Genomic DNA, 20,754 nt, shown 5'->3' with positions numbered 1-20,754 from the left:
CTTAATAACTAAGGATTGTGTTTGGGGACATTCCTCAAGGTGACCCAACCCATGCATAGGCCAGAGTCAAACTGAATGGACCAGAGATCTGCCCCGAACAGCAGCAGCTGGTCAAGCCTCCTGCAGCTGGTCAAGCTGAAGGTTCTTTATTTCCAACTGCCAAAAACCAATTCTGAGTCTATTTCACTCCAGATTCAGAGACCTGCCTGTCTTCACCTAAGTCCCAGAACCTATGGGTCTCTTCTCATTTGTTAGTAAGTGGTAGGGGTTCAGGTAATCACTGTGTTCATAGTTGTGATCATACAAACCAATGTGCATACAACCCAACTAAATTTAAAGTACAGAGGTGAGGAAGACTATCATTCTACTGTTTAATATAGCCGAACAAGGAGAGTTAAGTAAACAATAAAATGGTCACTCTTCTCACTAGAAAAGATATTTCACTTACAAGTATTCAGGAATTATAAATGTGTCCATGTTTCTGTATAATTACTGGAGGTAAATTTCCTATCCAGCTTGAATCACAATCTGTACATGGTAATTCTGTCTAAAAGGAAAAGTCTTTAAAAATACTTCTTGGTCCCATTATTATAGAGATGTGGAGTGCCAAAAAAGGGAGCCTCCCAGAAGAGAATGAGCAAGAAGTAATAGAAGTCATTTTTGAGGCAATAGGTAGCTGTTGCCAGGCATTTGCAAAGCAATTTGGAGGGATAAATTTTCTTGGAAAAACCAGTGACAAAAGCTCTGCATTTAAAATAAACCTGAGGGCAAATGAACACACAAAGGCCAGGACTGTTCTGAAAAAGGTAATAAAGCCCAATTATAAGGATACAATCATGCTAGAACGAAACACCAAGAAAGAACAAGGCAATAGGGAGAGAAATGTAGGAAAGAATCAAGTGAATTTTCAGAATGCACAAAGATAACAGAAATTATCTATTTATTATGAATGCAAGTATGTATTAATTTATTTAAAACCTGCTTTAGTCCATGGAGCATTTGAGACCAATAAGACATTCTCTTAAATACAGGAGGCTAAGATTTTCTCTATTTCTTGAGAGATGAGAAAATGAAAATTAATACCAGAACGACTTTACATCTTAAACAGTTTTGTTATGTAAAGATGCTTTTTATTACTGTATAGTTAACTATCCACACTTCTCACTTTAGAATGTGGATTAAGTCATTAACAAATTATTCCTTGCTCATTTTTATGTACCCAGCTATTGTATATAACCAAATACTGAAATGGATGGACTATTATAAATTATCAAAATCCCACAATTCTGAGTACTCCTTTCTGTCTGAGATTACTATTCATTACATCAACTTTAACTCTAGTGGGAGCTACATAAATGTTGCTGACCAGGGGATATTAGTTAAGGGAGTTTTATTTACTTTTTGGCTACAAATAAATCAAAGAACAATAAATTCCTCAAAACAAACAAAATAAAATCTAACATGGGACTCTGCTCAATGTTATGTGCCAACCTGGATTGGGGTGGGGGCAGGTTTGGGGGAGAATGGACATATGTACATGTATGAATGAATCCCTTTGCTTCACGTGAAACTACCACAACACTGTTAATCAGTTATAGCCCAATACAAAACAGTTTACAGTTATCAAAAAAAAAAAAAAAAAAAAAAGTAGATAACGGAAGAAAGTAACTTACTGGTTATCAGCAGATTATTGGGACCTTTTCACAAAATCAAAGAGAGATTTGAGTAAGCAAAACCTCAAAGGGCAAATACATGGCAGTTCAAGGAATTTTAGCAACTGAGGTTCACAGGATCTTTCCCAAACTATTGTCATTCATATGATTCAATATTGATGGCTATCAGTTTCATATCTCTCCGGTACAGATTTCAAACACCCAGGAGACAGAATCCAACTGGCTCACCTAGGATCAAATATTTAGCTCTGGATCAGTCAGACATGGCCCGGGACAGACTCAGAGAGCCCAAACATGGCCGTGAGGTGCCCACCTTTGCAGAATGGAGTTACTGAACAGAGAAAGTAGAATCATTATGGGTTGCACAATTCCTGCAGCAAGTGTCTGCCCCACTAGGAGATGTATTGGGTTGGCCAAAAAGCTTTTCTGTATCATATGGAGAAACCCAGTGAACCTCTTGTCCAACTCACTATTACTTTTAAGTAAATGGAAAAGGAAATTTATGTAACCAGCAGCTCCCAATTCTAAAGCAGGAGCAAGAAGAAACATCTTTTTGACACTCTCACCTAACCATAGAACTGAACGTCAGATTTCAGGGCTGGCCCTTCAGACTCGTGATCTTCAGGAAGGGTCTTAAATGTAGTCATCTCCATATTTGATCTTTAGTACCCTGCAGCAGGAAGACAATCTGGGATTCTCAGATTCTCAATGGTCCAACTCCAAGGCAATAATGAAGGCTCAACTCTTGTTAAACCATAAGACACAGTATTCTAATAATGGATTTACCTGCAATAAGACTATACAAAGTAACTATACTGTCAAATTTATTTTATTTGGAGCTGGAATACTGGAGGATCAGCTATTAACTGGAATATATGAATGTGTTTGATAAAATGCAATCACTATCTTATCTATCTTTCATCTTTAGCAATTGCCATAGTGCCTGACACAGCTGAATCAAATGACAAAATTTTGTTTAGTATGAAAACAAAATTCCTCAAAACACACACTCTGAAGGAAAAAGTATAAAAGGACACCTGAAGGTCAGAAATGGAAACCACCTAAGAAAGTAAAATATATATTTATTCTTCTTCAGCAACAAATATGAGGGTTGAAAAAAATTTACTGAAGCTTATTATTATAAAGAGGAAATCAACAGATTGAAGATGCATTTATTAAATCTACACTCACAGAGCTCCTACCACGAACTCAGGGATTTACCTAGATGTAGGTATACTAGGACCCTGAAGAGTACAGGATTTCCTTGGAAAAACAGACATATAAATCAGTAATTGTGAAAAAATATCATCAGGGATATAATAAAAGCAGTGATTGATGAAGAAATAGAATTATTAAAGCCCATCTTTTCTCTGGCATCAGCAGAGTCCCTAAGCATACACTCCCTTCTGACCATCTGCTCACAAAAGTGTGACATTTTTATTCTCTGAGTCTCGAGCAAGTCTCGGCTGCCTCCACACTGCAAAAATGCCTCCAAAATTTAGCACCATCATCTCTCCTTCATTAAAGGTGACCCCACCATCTCATCTTCCACAGATAAAAAAAAGACAGAGACACGCTTCCGTTTTCTCACACAATCCGTATGAGAAGCAGGCTCCCCCAGACCTACTGCCTTTTAACACAGTCATCAGTCATGCTATGATGGTGCAGCTGCGCCTTTCAGAAGCCTGCACCTCAACAAAAGATGAGGGTATTTATTAAAGAGTTCCACATATCACTTTACACTGCCTGCAAGGTGGGTCAAACGAGGGGAATGTCTCAAAAGGAACTTTTGAACTTTTTGTCTTCATCGCACACAAATTATTTCATGACATGCAAACTGTCAGTTACAGCACACACAGTTCCCAGAGGAACCACTGTCCTTTCTATCAGGCAATGTATGTATAAGAGAAAATCATATGAATCAGTCACTTTCTTCACTTATTCAGAGCACAGCGTAGCGGAGTGAGTTCACGGAAGGACAGTCAGGGTGTCCAGAATCTGTTCCCAGCCTTACAATTCGTGCACTGTTCTTAGTTCCTCTGCATTTATGTCTTCCATTTGCTACACAGAAATAATGACATAGTACCTGTTTGTTTCTAAGGCACTTGAAAATTCTGTGATGGAAGATTTCACACAAATGCAGAGTCTATTATTATACCACGAAGAGTTGAAAATTGCAAATCCGTGTACTCATCACTATTAAACAGTCAACACAAGAATGGAAGTAGAGAAAGAATCTTTCTCTAAGGCATCTAAAATCAAGTATTCATGAATATGCAGCTACTGAGAAAAATAAATGGGCAAATATATTCATTTCAAAGACTATTCAATTGTAAACCATCAATAATCCATTTAGACAAATCCTTTGCAATTTGCTTTCACTCCAAAAAGAAATACTTGCAATCCCTAATCACAGGTGTTTCTTATAATGAAGAGCTTTCTGAGGAGACATTCTTTCTGCTTTCAAAAGGTCTGCTGAAGTCTAAAATTTCAGAATGTATTCTAGCACATTCCATGAAGGTTGTTCCAAAATATAAAAATAATTATCTCTTAACCTGGCCAATCTTAGAATAATCCAAGCAACTTACAGTACAGTGGTGAACAGGCATCCAAGCAGGACCTTCCACCGAACAATTCTGGGCTGGGCACTTGCCTTGGTTTTGCTGCAAATAAATAAAAATGATATTATGTTCTATATACTATGTGCAGCAATATACACCCATTGATAGATTTATCATCAATGTATTTATTGCCATATTTACAAGTACAGGATAAAGCTTTGAAGATGATTTTTTGGTGCAATGCTGAAAGAAACGAGGTATGTTATTTCTACTCTTACCAAGGCCCAAGAAGCTATTCTTTGCTTTGCTGTATTACTCTAAATTCTGGGGTTTTGGCATCAGGCTTTCTCAGCAGCTGGCCTCTCAGATCCCGGTGGGAACCATCTGAGAAGCCTCCAAAGCCAGAGGCAGACCTGGTCTCTCCTCTGGGTTTCCTGAGGACCCTTATACATCCTGTATCCCTGTGAGGCCACTTGAGCCAAGTAACAGAAAGACGTGTTTATCTGTCTCCCCTTCCAGTCTGTGAACTAGTAGTGAAGATCTCTCTAGGGCATTTCATAGAGCCAGAGAAAGTAAAGTTGGACAAGATAGATTTTAGAGGCCTTTCTTGTCAGATCAGAGACTGAGGTGCAAAGAACTGAAACCAGGAGCACAGAGATTTAACATTCTGAACCATTTGCTGGGCACTTCTTTTCACATAAGAGATATTTCACTTACAACATACATAAGAAATGTCTCAGGCCAACCTATTCTTCTGCTGTAACTCCTATAAATTCAATGCTAATTGGCCTTTTAGAGAAAATGAAGTGCTTTCTTTTAACCAGCAATACAGCTCTATCCTGTAATAAGAGCTCTGATTAGTGCTAAAAGGGGAGGAAGTGATTATAACAAAACTTTTATCCTTCATTTTATTGCACACTCAAGTATAATACATAAAAATTACTAACAATATTAGCAATAATCATATAAACCACAGATGTGATTTACTGAACTACTAAATATGCTAAAGATTATTCTGGGTTCAGTATTTTATCACTCATTGTTAAAACAAATATGTATAGAAGTATTGCTATGCCCATTCGACAGAAGAGAAAACTGAGGCTCACAGAAGGTAAGAAACTCATCTGTAAGTTATCCTACAGGAAAGCAGCATAACTGAGACTGCAGCAAAAATCTGACTGACTCTGCAGCCCATGCATGCTCCTTCTATGAGAGGTTAGTATTTTTCATTTTCTGTTTAATGGAGCTTAAGACATGTCATCAACTAACATGATTTCATCTTATCAATGATCCTAACATGTCTAATTCAACTGGAACAAAGTATTGAATTCAGTACTTGTGCTAAGAATCCTATTTTGTGATTTGTAAGCTTTTCAGAGCAACCTTTACTTAGGTGATTTATTTTTAAGGCATCACTAAACTCTGAAATGCTGTTTGAGTGATTATTGATAAAGTCACCATAAAAACACACTTAAGATCATCAATCTCCAGGCTCAGAATTCTTGTTTAAATCAAAATATGACATAAAGTACCAACAGGGTATATAAGGTACCCTAGACTGGAGTCAGGTGACCACAATTTCAAGCTAAACTCTACCACGTGCCTGCCGCCAGGAGGTGCTATGAGTCTGGTAGTCACACCCGTAAAAGGGAATTAGTATCTTGCCTAATTCACAGGGCTTCCCAGGTGACTCCGTGGTAAAGACTACACCTGCCAGTGCAGAAGACGCAGGTTCAATCCCTGGGTCGGGAAGATCCCCTAAAAAAGGAAATGGCAAACCCACTCCAGTATTCTTGCCTGGAAAATTCCATGGACACAGGAGCCCAGCGGGCTACAGTCAATGGGGTCACAGAGTCAGACATGACTGAGTGACCCAGCATAAACTAATTCATGGGACTGCTCTCAGATCATAAAGATTTGCTTCAGATACCTATCACAATTTGCAAGGATGTTTATGAAAAAGGACATGCAAAGTAAAAGGACAATTTTATTTTCCTTTTCTGACAGCATAAGTCAGATAAATATAATTTACCTACATATAAAGATAAGCTTTTTGAAATTTGAGAGCATTATTAAAATGCTAGCTATTATTTCTAATTATGAGAAGTCATACCAAATAATGTTAGTGGTGAAGAATGTGTCTTTTGTAGTAATTCATAATAGTCATTAGTAGTAATGGTAGTAATGATAAGCTCTTTTTATATCTAGATAATGTATATTTTTATGGAGTACATGGTAAAGAGGCAAAATTTAATAAATAAGTGAGCTGTGCTTAGATGTAGGAATATGAGTACTCATAAAATGTGATGGGGGGCATAAATAAGGAGTGTCTAAACTTCTATGGATATATACCATGGAGTAAAGAAAGAGAACTCTCTCTGAGTTTCTTGTCTCACTGTTACTTTAGTTTCAGATATTAAGGCCTTCCCATTGGTGTTTTGAAAGTGAAAGTGTTAGACTCTCTGCGATCCCATGGGCTACTGTAGTCCACCAGGCTCCTCTGTCCATGGAATTCTCCAAGCAAGAATACTGGAGTGGGTTGCCATTCCCTTCTCCAGGGGATCTTCCTGACCCAGGGATCAAACCTGGGTCTCTTGCATTGCAGGTTTCTTTACCGACTGAGCCACCAGGGAAGCCCATTGGTGGTTGAACCACGAAAATTAACAATATGATCACACCGGAACAGATACATAAAAAGGCTTACTGAAGACAGATGCTAAGAAAACATGTATTATTTTGTAATCTATAGTGTGTGACTAGAAAAAAATAAGATTGGAATAGAAGTTGGGATCTTAGATTTCATTAGTGTCCCCATGAATCTATTTGTGGAACTTTGGGAAAGTGACTTTAACACGTTAAACCTCATTTTCCTCACTTATAAACTGAGAGGATTTTATTTGATCCACTCATATATCTACCCATGTGAGTGTCGCATGTGTGCTCAGTCACTTCAGTCGTGTCTGACTCTTTGTGACCCCATGGACTGCAGCCTGCTAGGCTCCTCTGTCCATGGGATTCTCCAGGCAAGAATACTGCAGTGGGTTGCCATCCCCTTCTCCAGGAATCTTCCCAACCCAGGGATCAAAGCCTGGTCTCCTGCATTGCAGGCAGGCAGTTCTTTGCAGCTGAGCCACCGGGGAAGCAAGTAGCCACCTATATTCCTCCCATTAATCTAATCTGTTTCCTCCTCCAAAGAGGTACATCCTCCAGTTGAGGATCTCTATCATTCTGATCCACCGTTAGCACAGGATATGGTTACTTCTCTGTGAGTTTGCGTGATAATAAAGGTTAAGAGCTGCTGGACCAAACACTCTCACAAGATTTTTCCACTCAGTGTCATTGCTGAAAACCCCAACCTCAGGTTTTACCTACCCCTTTACTCTACTTCTAAAGAAGACAGAATCTAACATGGGTCAAGAGAACTGTCACAGTTAGGGAAGCAAAAGATTAAAAATTCTCTTTTTCCTAGAATTTTTCCTTCTCCATCTTTAGTAGTTTTTTCTCTAATATTTAATGTGGGCAACAAAACAGAGTTTGGGGTTATTGGCTATGGGCTTCCCTGGAGGCTCAGAAGGTAAAGAATCCGCCTGCTATGTGGGAGACCTGGTTGTGATAACTGGGTTGGGAAGATTCCCTGGAGGAGGGCATGGCAACGCACTCCAGTATTCTTGCCTGGAGAATCCCCAGGCAAAGCAGCCTGGGGACAGAGGAGCCTGGCAGGCTACAGTCCGTGGGGGTCACAGAGAGTCAGACACGACAGTGTGACTAAGCACAGCACAGTACGGCCCTTGGAAGGCCAGCAAGGATCAGTATAAATACTAGGTGAAAGGACACTCTCTAGTCTATTTTTAAGTTAATTCTTAGGTCAAAAATCAAGAGGAAACATTAGAATTCCCTCAATGGTCAGTCTATCTCTCCAAGTTAGAGTTTAAGGTAGAAGTTGGTGACAAATTACCCTAAAGACAGATTTCACTTTCTCTTCTCCCTCTCATCCATCTACACTGAATATTTATGCCTCTAGACTGTTGATGTATGACTTGACCAGAATTTAGGGATTTGCAAAGCTAACTCTGAAAAACATGTTTTCTTAAGAGACAAAACTATTCATTGAGTTTTGGTCTTTTTAAAATAGTATGCTGTCTCCAGCTCTCTCATCTTCCCTGGTTGTCTTTTTCCGACTTTAATTATCTTGACATATTTCATTCCAGAATATCCTGAGCAAATGAGCCAAATATGCTGGACAATTACATCTCAGATTGATTATATAAATATGTAACCACAAAGAATTTCAAGAAAATGCTCTAAAGATGTTTTACTCAACCCATTCCATCCCCAGAGAGAGCAGAAATTTTTTGTGTATCAGAGGCTTACATTTGTTAGAATGTTTTGGAGTTTACATCAGTCCTGGGTGTTCAATGGAAGGATTGATGTTGAAGCTGAAACTCCAATACTTTGGCCACCTGATGCGGAGAGCTGACTCATTTGAAAAGACCCTGTTGCTGGGAAAGATTGAAGGCGGGAGGAGAAGGGGACGACAGAGGATGAGATGGTTGGATGGCATCACCGACTCAATGGACATGAGTTTGGGTGGACTCCAGGAGTTGGTGATGGACAGAGAGGCCTGGCGTGCTGCACGGGGTCACAAAGAGTCAGACACGACGGAGCGACTGAACCGCACTGAACTGAACTCATTTCTCAAACATGCTTGGTATATATAGAGATAACAGAATTTAGAGAGATTAAAATTTAAATCCTCTCTTAAAATGACCCCAAAATTTTAGGAGATATAATGCAACATGTTACTTTTAAAACAGGATTAAAACTAGGACCACTCATTCATTTATTCATTTAGTCAACAAATATTCATTAAGAAATTAGCTATTGTATTATTTAGAAACAAGGCTATATCAGGACTCAGTCTATATCTAGAGAAGTTCTCAATCCAAGGAAAAGGGCCATAATAAACATGAAATTATAAAGCAACATGAAAGCTGATATATGGTATACCATATGATATAAATAAAACGTGACATGGACAGATGAAAAAGATCTCATCCATTTTTAGGGTCAGGAGTAAGTGATGAGCAAGGACCCTGAAAAATGGTGCAGAGAAACTGAGGCCAAAGGCTAGACTCTTGAACTCTGACTGGCTGAGTCAGGTATGGCTTTATAGAGAAGATACTTCAGTTTTCTAGTGAAGATTTTAGGAGTGAAAGGACGAGTAGAGGGCCTTCCAGCTGAAGGTGCGCCAGCAGCAGCTAATAGTGAATCAGGGTGTCCTTGGACTTGGTGAGGAAACCCCTTGTTTGGGGTCACAGAAACCTAGGAATGAGGGCAAGTATGATTCTATGCTACAGGGAAAGCAGACTTCAGCCATTCCCCTCATTTATTTCTACCTCACGGCTTATGGGCAGCAGGGAGTCCTGCCCAGAATGGGTCTGGAGGGATCCAGTCTTGATACTATTTAAAAAAAACAAACAAACAACCTCAAGAAGTTCTCCTGAGTTTTGTCTCTGGAAAAGCACGTAAGGTGTCTTTCCCATCTTTTCTGAAACTCTCAGGAGTTTGACAGATAAAGAAAAAGAGATTAAAACATGATGTTTCCAAGGGACAAAATTAAGTGCCATGGCAGAACTAAAATGACTGTACTACTGTGTTTGCAAACACACTGTGAGATGTAAAGTATGCTATAAATGTAAAGAATACTTATATTTAAAGGACAAACTATTGTAAACATCACTATTTAAGAATTAGTGCTTACTAAAATTACTAGAAAACACATTTGCTGACTTCTAGTCAAATATATGCTTTAGTATATTTACATAAACATCAAAAAATTGGGGGGAAATACAACTCTTAGGATACTTTCAAATCATTGATTTTATAGAGCTATATAATGTGTATGTATAGATTCATCCATATATACATGGTTGTGTATACACATATGTATATGAATAATTGAACTTAAATAAAGGTTTCCATCCAATTAGCTTCCTACTCTGCCATAAAGATGCATAGAAAGTGTTAGTTGCTTGGTCGTGTCCAACTCTTTGCCACCCATGAACTATAGCTTGTCAAGCTCCTCTGTCCATAGGATTTCCCAGGCAAGAATACTGCAGTGGGTCACCATTTCCTTCTCCAGGGGATCTTCCTGACCCAGGGACAAAACCTGTGTCTCCTGGCATTGGTGGGCAAATTCTTTACCAGTAAGCCACCAGGGTAGCCCCACAGGAAATGTAGGCAGGCCCAGAAAGAGAAACTCCCCAAGACCCACAACAGTGATGCTGCTGCTGCTGCTGCTGCTAAGTCACTTCAGTTGCGTCCGACTCTGTGCGACCCCATAGACGGCAGCCCACCAGGCTCCTCCATCCATGCGATTTCCCAGGCAAGAGTACTGGAGTGGGTTGTCATTGCCTTCTCCCACAACAGTGATGACCCAGGGTCTATTGCTAAACTCTCTGTCTCAGTCAGGAAGATTAAAAGAATTAATACAAGTGCTTAGAATTGTTTCTAGACATAATTGACATTACACAAGCATCAGCTATTTTCTTTGCTTTTGTTATTATTATCATTATGATGATGTCAGGCTCAGAGAGCAAAAAATATGACAATCCCAGCATAATAATTTTCTGCTCTCCTTTTTTTTATTTCCCTACCATGCTTCAAACCTGGAGGGACCAATAACTAACTAGCAAATGAGAAAAGAAGAAAAATAAAAAAACCCTAGCCCTACCTATAGCATTACCCCAAAGCAGACACTCTATCTGAAGACCCCACAGTAAGAAAAAGAGAATATTTAATTAGGAAAAGTGTTCAGAGTTCTGATTAATATTTGAGACTGGACAATTTTAATTACTTAATTGAGGCTGTATTTGTGATTTTAAGTGACTGTAGGACTTTTAATTCTTTGCAAGTGCCTGGAAAGTCATGACTGCCTGAGTTTTCATCAAGAGGGCAAAGAAGGGATCACTGACACCAAGAAGTTTGAATAAACAATTTTGTATAAAGTAAGCTACAATGATATATTGTACAATACAGAAAATATAGATAATATTGTATAAAAATGGTAAGCAGAGTATAATCTTTAAAAATTGTAAATGACTATATTGTACACATATAATACACAATATCATCCATCAACTCTACTCTAAGAAGTTTTAAAGTAACAATGGAGAGCCCAAATAAGAAGGCTTCTAGTACTATATCCTGCTTGTTCAAGATATCAACTACAGATGATAAACCCGCTCATGGTCAGCATTAACATTTCTCATTAAATTTTAGGCTTACTTCCTCAATATTCAACTTTATCCCTTTCTGGGCTTATCTTTGTACTTGCTTCCTTTTATTAATATTTTCTCAGGTGTCAAAGATGTTTAAAATGAGTTGGCCTAACTAGTTTCTGAGGAAATCCTTAGTAAGATTGACATCGTGCTGGGAAATCATGCATTCAGCTCTTCTGCAAATGAGAAAAATGCTGCTGACCCATTCTCCAAAGGATGCTGAATGCTGAGAGAGAGAGTTTTTCAGTAGACAGTGATGGCAATGCTGAGTCATGATCACATTTTCCAAAATCTCTTGTGACTCTCCAAGCAGGCATTTGCCTGGGTTAGCAGAGGTGCTAACCAGTGCGTAAGAGGATTAAATACGCCATGTTAAAATATTTTCTAATCATTTGGTTACCTGGATAAATTAACTATGATGAGTTATATAAGCTCGGAATGTTCAAAGCAGACCATATTTAAATATTTATTATACATGAGAGTCACTGTTGTAACTTATTTCATGGCATCAATGGAGAGAGGGCCCTGGAAGAAGGCATTTTCCAGGTCTATAATAAAATAATATTTATTGAGTACTATTAGATGGCAGGTACTTGGCGTGAGTTGTTAGTTCATTCTAACATTAAGTTACTTATCCTGAAAGGCAGTGGAAGAAAGTGTTTAAAACAATGAGGAATCCATTGTTTTAGAATCCCTATTGAGAATGCTAAATCTGTCGCTTTTTAGCTCTGTGAGTAAGTTTCTTAGACTCTGTGAATTTCAGTTTTTTCATCCATAAAGTGGACAGAATAATACCCAGTTTAAAGGATTATTAGGATTACATAAAATAATAATGGAATATATTTAAGCCAGGGTCCAATATACATTCTAATTAGAAGTGTATTTATTTATATAATAAAATATATTTATTACAGACATATGTTAATAAGATTTATATTTATCTTATTAAACAGAGATTTTCCTCCTATCCCACTTAGCTTCTCTAAGCCTATTTTTGTACCCTAAGTATAAAATAATACATATCTCACAAATCTCACATGTTCACTATGAAAATTAAATGAGAAAAATGATGAAAGTGAAAGTTGTTCAGTTGTGTCTGAGTCTTTGAAACCCCATGGACTGTCCATGGAATTCTACAGGCCAGAATACTAGAATGGGTAGCCTTTCCCTTCTTCAGGGTATTTTCCCAACCCAGGGACCAAACCGAGGTCTCCCGCTTATAAGAAAGTACTTTACACACATCAGGAATTTTAAATCTAAGTTTTCAATTTAAGTTGGAAAGAACATCTGAAATAGTGTAACAGTTTTTGGATGACTAAATTTGGGAGCTGGAATGGACTCTGCAGTCTGGTATCACATATTTGAAATAAATGGTCTGTAAATATTTCTAAGAAATATATTATATTATAGAATTCTGTGGAAGCATCTTCCAATAATCCCTGAAACTCTAGAAATCTCCAAAGTTGAATTATTGCTACATTGAGTTAGAGTCAATAGAGTAATTTAAGCTTCTAAACACAAGATTAAAAATACAGCTTTGAAAAAAAAAATAAATAAAAATACAGTCTTGTAAAATACTTTAAATGACATTGATATTTGCATGCTGTCACTGCATCCCACTGACATAATAAGATGAGACAACAGAAATGAACTACAATTGTACTTTTCTCCTTGCAAGAAAGAAACTTTGAACATTATCTACTACCAGAGTCAATGAATATTTTTCATTGGCAGATCTATTATATCATAAACTACAAACTTCTGTGGAAACAAAGCCTGTGATTTTTAAAACAAGCTTCATTTTTCTTCCTGACACATTTTAAAATTCATCTGTAAAAAATACCTCTTTTGAATAAACAGCTAATGAAAAATATCTAAAATCTCAGGTCTGCCAAATAAGGTCCATCCTTTGAGGAAAGAAATGCCATTCAGAAACAAGATCAAAGCAATTCATTTCTATTTTCACTGCTACCATAGAGACAAAGAAAAAACACTCAAGAGTTTTAGCCGACTTAATTTTTCCTGAAATTTATAATTAACTACACAGGAAAGGGGACAATTACCATATTTCTAAAGAATAAAGGATTTAAAAAGTTGAGCTTATGATAAGACATAATTATAACCTATTAAATATGCAGTTCATATCAATTTGTTCTTATAATCTTCTTGAGTTTCCAAAAATTGCATTTACATTGGACAGTGTTTTCTGAAAAGTACACACAGAATGCCATCACTTTACATGTACCTAGTTCTCTCTTGTCAGAGGTTTTTCTCAGATATTAAAAATTCTGCCAAAGCCTAACACAAAGATAAGGAGGGTAGATGGATATTATTTTTGTATGTGCCTTGTCTTTCTGACACCTATGAATATATGTTTTTGGACAAATGTTAATCAATGAAAGAATGTTCAGGCTTTTGTAGATCAGGCACCATAGCCAACATCAAGCAGTCAGCCAGGAAGAACTAACAATTAGACCTGTCCTCGATTTAAATAGAACTTCGGATTGCTAAGTAAATTACATGTGTATTAATTCAGGACAGTTTTATTTTAAAGGACTAGCAAAAAAGCACTATTGCTTGAAATCCTAGAGGAGTTATAACAAAGACCAGGAAGGGAGAATTTCTTTTTTTTTTTTTTTTGCTAAAAGCATGTTTTTATTTACAGTGTCTTTAGCAAAGGATTTTCAAGTACTTTTTATTAGCAAGAAAATCTCTAACTCCTCGTCACAGTTTCTATTTAGAACCATATTTGAAAATAATTTTTTTGGAGATACCATAAATACAATGTGATAAATTATATATCTCTTTGTAAAAGTATGAACTATAGGAGAGGTAAGTTTTGTTTTAATACTATTTCAACTGTGTTTTATGGGCCAAAACAACTCTTGCTGATATGGGTAATAAATGGTATGACTCATATCTTTAGAACTGACTTTTGGAATTTTAAAAAATATGTGCAAGTAAGTGGTCTTCAGGGAGAATCTCTGTTGTCGCCTTTATTGCCACATGGAAAAGTGATATATTTGATTATTCTGAGGCATTTCTGTCTAGGATTTTCAGAATCATTTAAGAACATATTTGAAAGTGACTAAAAATTTTAACTCCTATCTCAACCACAAAATAACAGAATACCTATTTGGGGCTCTGATTGCATAGTGCTGAGGTCATCTTTATAGTTAGTTGGAGAGATTCCAAGCAGTAATCATTATTATGTTTTTTTAACTTCCTTTTGGAGGTTACTTGGGGTAAAACCATTCAATGGTACTGATACATTTTGTTCTCTAAAATGCAAAGCAATATTAAAAAAAAAAAAAAGGCAGAAGTGCTGTGAACACACATTCGGTTCCTAGACAAGTTTGTACCGTGAAAGCTGAGTGCAACCTAATGCATCCTGCTTTGGGGGGAACAAAAAAACTACTTTTATTATTTCTTCAATTATTTTATAACCTAGTGATTTAGGACAATAAAGCTATTTTTTAATTTTCTATTGCACAGCTTTAAGATAAATTTTAATGTTTTATACTAAAATATGCTATATAATTAAAAATTATTAGAGCTTTATAATATATTTATACTAAAATATTATATACATATTATAAAGTCAAATAATTTCCCTTAAAACTAGGTTAAGTATCATATTATATAGAATCTCTGAGAAGCTAAACAGATATAAGTTGGCTTTTTTTTTTTAAATCAAACTGAAAATCTGATCTGGCTGCTTTAGCTTTTATTTAATATTAATACAAATGTGCTACTGACCTACAAGTATTTTATATTTGACTCTTAAAGGTTTAAATGATGCTCATTATAAGTTATTTTGTCATAGATGTGATCCAGTTGCCATTATTCTTGGAGCATGCGAGGACTTTTACCTCTTTTATACCATTTCTTTTGTACTAAAATGACATTTCAAGTATCATTTCAGGTCAGGCAATCATTCACAGAGAAGTTCACCAATCGCCTGCCTGTCAACTGAACATTCTATCGATCAGAATACAAAGATACCTTTCACCAATATTTCTTGTGAAGCACATGTTATATAAACATACACATATGTGTGTGCATAAGTTGCAGGAAGGAAGTGCTTCCATCCACTTCCTTCCTAGTTCATTTACTTAGTCAGCAATGTCTACCAAATGTCTGTTACATGAAAGAATCAAGCAACACTTACAGTATACCTGTCAGCACCATACTAGATCAGAGGCTATAAACAGGACTAATAACTTCCCCACCACCTTCAAAGACATCACATTTTAGCAAGAGATAGGCATGTGTAAAAATTAACTGTACTACATGATGACTATTACACAGATAGGGACTTCCCTTGTGGTTCAGCTAGCAAAGAATCCGCCTGCAGTGTGGGAGACCTGGGTTTGATCCCTGAGTTGGGAAGATCCCCTGGAGAAGGAAAAGGCTACCCACTCAAGTATTCTAGCCTGGAGAATGGCCTATATAGTCCATGGGTCAAAAAGTCAGACACGACAGAGCGACTTTCACTTTCACACAGACACAGACCTCATACTTAGGACACAAAGACTGACTAGCTCGGTTCAGGAGAACAGTATCAAGGAAGGTATTTACAAAGAAATCTGCATTTGAGTCAAGCCTTAAAGGTTAAAAAAAAAAGCTTATTAAGAAAGCATAGGCTAGAGAGTTGAAAGGCATTATAGACAAAAAGAAAAGCAGGTACATAGAAACAGAATGGCATTCAGATTGTTTGTGGAACTAAATATAATTGACTACAGTTTAATCTAAGGCATGAAGGGTGATGGGATCAGAGACAGGAAAGTTAGACAAGGGCCAGAGGAAAGAGGGCCATGTATGTGAGGTTAAGCTAGTAAACTTTAGCCAATAAGCCAATTCTTAAATCCAAGGGTGCAAAAGCAACTGAGTATACAAATCATCTAGTTATCTTGCTAAAACACGAGTTCTGACCCAGTAGTTCTAGCATGGGACTCAAGATTCTGCATTTCCAACAAGCTCTGAAAGGATGCCATTGAAATTGGTCAACAGACCACACTTTGAATAATGAGGAAGAAGGGTACTGGGAACTCCTGAAGGGTATTAACCAGAATTGCAACATACATACAAAGTATACACACAGGTATGTGTGTGCATGTATTTTTATTTTGTAAGGAAGGTCCCAGTTAACAGTATAAAAAATGTCGAAGGGTAAAAGGAGGGAGAAGGTAGGAAGAATGAATGGGAATTGGGATAGATTGAAATTTAGGGGAAAATAAAAACGGAGATCAGTTCCCACTTTTCTAAGGATAATTGGAAAACGGCACTGTGGTAGGGTAGAACAACTTGCATTATCTAACCATAACAAGTGAGAAAGAAGCATACCATCCAAGGAGCAGACAATAGAGCAGGAGAAGGATTTATGCTCAGAGGGCTCCAAAGAACGGCTATTTTCCTGGAACTTTTGACTTAAGATTACTTAATGGGTAAATAAAACTCCAAATTCTAAGAATTTATTCATGTACTGTCAAACCACTTTTTCACAAAACCTGTTGCCTTCTGAAAGCTTAGTTCAAGAACTGAATTACTTAGATGCAAAGAAATGGATATGTGTGTGCAGGAATATTGGAATAGAGGTATTTGGGGGAGAATATTTTCATAGGATTTCAAATCTGATACTAATTGTGAATGTACACTAGAAAAGGTTAAAATATCTGGTCTCTTTTTCTCATCAATAAACACATATTAACCTGGGAAAGATTCATGAAAGGCCAGAGGAAATGCCCATCACCATGACTATGTAATAAAAGTTTGCCACTACAGTGGTAAATGACTTGTTGAGTTAGTGATTGTACTTTGAAATTTATTCTTAAATGTCAGATTCCCTAAATAAGAGAAAATGAAAGAGGAAAATGAGGAGGAGAAACAGAAAAATTCACAGCTATACGGTGACCATACATTATGTATAGCCACTATACTAAGCCCTATGTATATATTTATACTTGCTGTCCCGCTTGCCTAGAATGTTTTTCCCAAGATCTTCATGAAGTTGTTCCTTTCAAATTCCCAGAACCTTTTCAGAGAGAACTTCTCTGTCTGCCCTATCTAGCATAGCCCTTCTCTCTTTTTATACTCATCTGTCTTTCTATATTCCATTTCTCAGCTTTTTAAATTATAGCAGCTATTGCTATCATGTTTTCTATCTGTGTGCCTAGTAAGGGCCAGTCTCTTCACTCTATAACATAAATTCTCTGAGGGCAGGGTCCATGTCTTTATTCACTGCTTACAGTACTGCCTGGCACATGTTTGCACTCAGCAAATATTTGTGGAGGCAATGAATATTGTATTTAATCCTCACAACATCCCTTTGAAGTGCTTATTGTTGTTTCATTTTACAAATAAAGAAACTGAGATTTAGGTTAAGTAATTTGGCCCAGACAACAGAACTAATAACTGGCAGAACTAGGACTCCAGCAAGAATCTGACTCCAAAAGCTATGCTTCTGAGCCCTATACTGTGCAGCCACTCTAAGCCAAATTCAGTTGTGGATGTCAGCTGCTGTCCAAATGCCCAATACTCAGTTTTCTGGGAGACCCAATAATTGTAAGGCCAATTTGCTTGGGTCCCTGTAATCAACATAAAATTAGTTCTAACACATAGATGGTTACAGCTCTCATTTTTTCCACCTCCCAGTATGTTAATAGTATAAAAGATCTCAATTTACTCTAGGATTTCCTCCTTTCAATAATTTTACTCATCCTTTCCATGTCTAAGTATTTTATAATTTTTAAATAAACTCATTTGATTCTCTACAATAATCCTGTGAAGGAAGTATGCATAAGTCAGTTTTATTATCCCCATTTCAGACTTGAGAAAATAAGACTCAGGGAGAGTAAACTGAATTGACTAAAATTACTAACATAATAAATGGCAAATCCACATCTATAACTTTATTTTCTGAACCTTGGTCCAACACACATTCCCAAATTGCCTTTGGTGAAACATGCATATGTGCAATGAGACAGGTCTCTCAGAAAGCTGTAATCATGAATAATCTGCTTTAAGAAAATCTTATCTACAAACATTCAGATGAAATAAATAATAAAAGGAAGTGATAAATTACTTTATACTTTATAAAGACAGTTATGCATTTAAAAAATTTTGAACACAATAAATGTGCTTAAATGTTATCTGACTTGCAAAATATGATTTGCACTTGTTTCCTTTGCAAACCCACAGTTGTCTCATAAAATGAAATTTACCTAAAAGTCTTATAAAGGATAATTCTCCCAAAGTCATAGCTTTTCACAACACGCGTAGCTTTTACTCATAGTGTCAAGAAAGGGCTGATGTTGTGAATAACATCCTGGTAATCAGGTTTGGCAGGAAGGACTATTTACTACAGCTGTATCAACAGATGACTGGTATGATTCACATGATACATTTTTATTCCATTTCTAAAAGTTTACTTTTACACGCTATGGATATGTGTCCAGAAAATACAAACCTACAGTTAATTATGAATAACTTTAAATTAACCATTATGTGGGTGCATTATTTTTATTTAATTAGATGCTTAGGTTGAGAGGAACCAAATCCAAAATGTAGTATCAAGAGTATGTTTTAACTACATTATAAATGTGAAGTTACTTAACCAAGAGACAATGATAGTGGATAGGAGCATGGACGTCAGTGACAAAGACCTGGGTTTGAATCCCCTCTAAGAAACTGCTTTGTTGTTTCTTAGATAGTCTAAGGAGTAGAGGAGTTAAGTTGTCTCCATGTCAGAAATATGTCCCAGCTATTCAATATACCAAATCTAACTGGAGATTTTAGGAAAGCTTATGGCATGAACAGCCAGAACTAGAAGATAAGTAAGATTGAGACAGATGGATGACGCCATCTAAACAGAGGACTAGTGAGTGCAAGTCTCCAAAGCAGAGACATGGCTAACGCCTTCAAAGAACAGAGCAGCGCCAGCAAGGCCAATGGGCCAGTGAGTTAAAGAAGGACAGAAAAAGTAGCATAGACATAGAAGTAGTCTGGTCCATGAATTTTTTTTAACATTCCTGGAGTATAAAATACAAAGTAGACTAATGGAAGATGAGACAGGAGAAGAAATGAGGTGCTAGGTCCAGGGAGATCTACATACTGTGGTAAGAATTTGGACAATCACTCATCTTGAATTCAAGCAGGGCCTCCATGTGAGAGTTATGCCGTTAGATGTTTATATTAGATTGACCATTCTGGGAGTTGTATGGAATACTTAATAAAGGAAATTTAAGCTATTATATTAATGCAATTAATATGCTGAAGTGTTTTATGCAATTAAAATGCTTAATCCCAGGTTACTAATGTAGTCATAAAATCTTTTCACATTGGCTCTTGTCCCTTTTCTATACTAAAAGGCCAGAGTTTATTAAAATTTCCCTACTATTAGCTGTATTTCTGCCTCTCTCTGCCACCCAGCAGATTTTTCCTGATCCATTAAGCCTCCTGTTCCAATTTCTGTTAAGTGGACCTGCCACGTTGCAGATGCTTGGTTGAGATGTTATGTATCAGGATCAATGTCACTGTCAGGAAAGAGATGAGAAAAGCATCATGAAAAGAGAAGAAGATGGGGAGACTGTGGCCCTCCACAGGGCCCCCCACTTGCACCATAATTAAATAAAAGTACGCACCCCTACAACATAACATGCTAAAAGTGCTTTATAGTTCTTATTGTCAAAACAATCCTGAAAGATATGGACCATTTTATAGAAGAGAAAACTACATTTCAGAGAAGGTCATCTAGTTACTGAAAGGTAAAACCACTATTTTTACTGAACAGGCGTAAGGATGGGCAAAGGGGGATGTGGCAGATAATAGCAGAGAGCTCAAATCAGAGAAATGAAATGGGTGAGAAGTCAGGGCGAACTGGGATTTGAGACCAGGGTTAATGATGGAAGGAAAATTCTATTTCCTTTAAGATAATATCTCAACTTGATATTTATGACTGGGCCTCTACTCTTTCTGCATCCTTTGTTATCTTGCTACTCACGGTGGACACCGTACATCCAGGCCACACTGGGCTATGCCATTCTCTCACTTTTCTCTCTTCTAGCAATCTGTCACATCTGGGACTTGACCTCAAACACTATTTCCCCCATTGTGCCCTCCATTCTGCATATCAGTCTAATTGTCACTTCCTCAGAAAACCCTTTCCTGATATGAAACCCCTACCTACCCTGTAATCCAACCCAGCAGATTCTTAGGTAGCCCTGTGCTCATTTCAAAGCA

The 20,754-nt window shown here is 37.1% G+C and overlaps 1 protein-coding gene across 15 annotated transcripts in view; it reads right to left on the bottom strand.

The window, feature by feature from the left end:
- DLG2 (discs large MAGUK scaffold protein 2) overlaps nucleotides 1-20,754 on the bottom strand; it is a 2,236,304-nt gene that overhangs the window by 1,757,657 nt on the left and 457,893 nt on the right. For all 15 annotated transcript variants that reach the window (XM_043451476.1, XM_043451478.1, XM_043451480.1 and 12 more), the window contains one exon: nucleotides 4,262-4,336. In XM_043451476.1, the coding sequence (XP_043307411.1) occupies nucleotides 4,262-4,336 (75 nt within the window). The remainder of the gene's footprint in view (nucleotides 1-4,261; nucleotides 4,337-20,754) is intronic.

Source organism: Cervus canadensis, chromosome 29 (assembly GCF_019320065.1).
Source record: "Cervus canadensis isolate Bull #8, Minnesota chromosome 29, ASM1932006v1, whole genome shotgun sequence".
Lineage (NCBI taxonomy): Eukaryota > Metazoa > Chordata > Mammalia > Artiodactyla > Cervidae > Cervus > Cervus canadensis.
The sequence above is the reverse complement of the archived record's forward strand: the minus strand, read 5'-3'. Positions and strand labels throughout refer to the sequence as shown.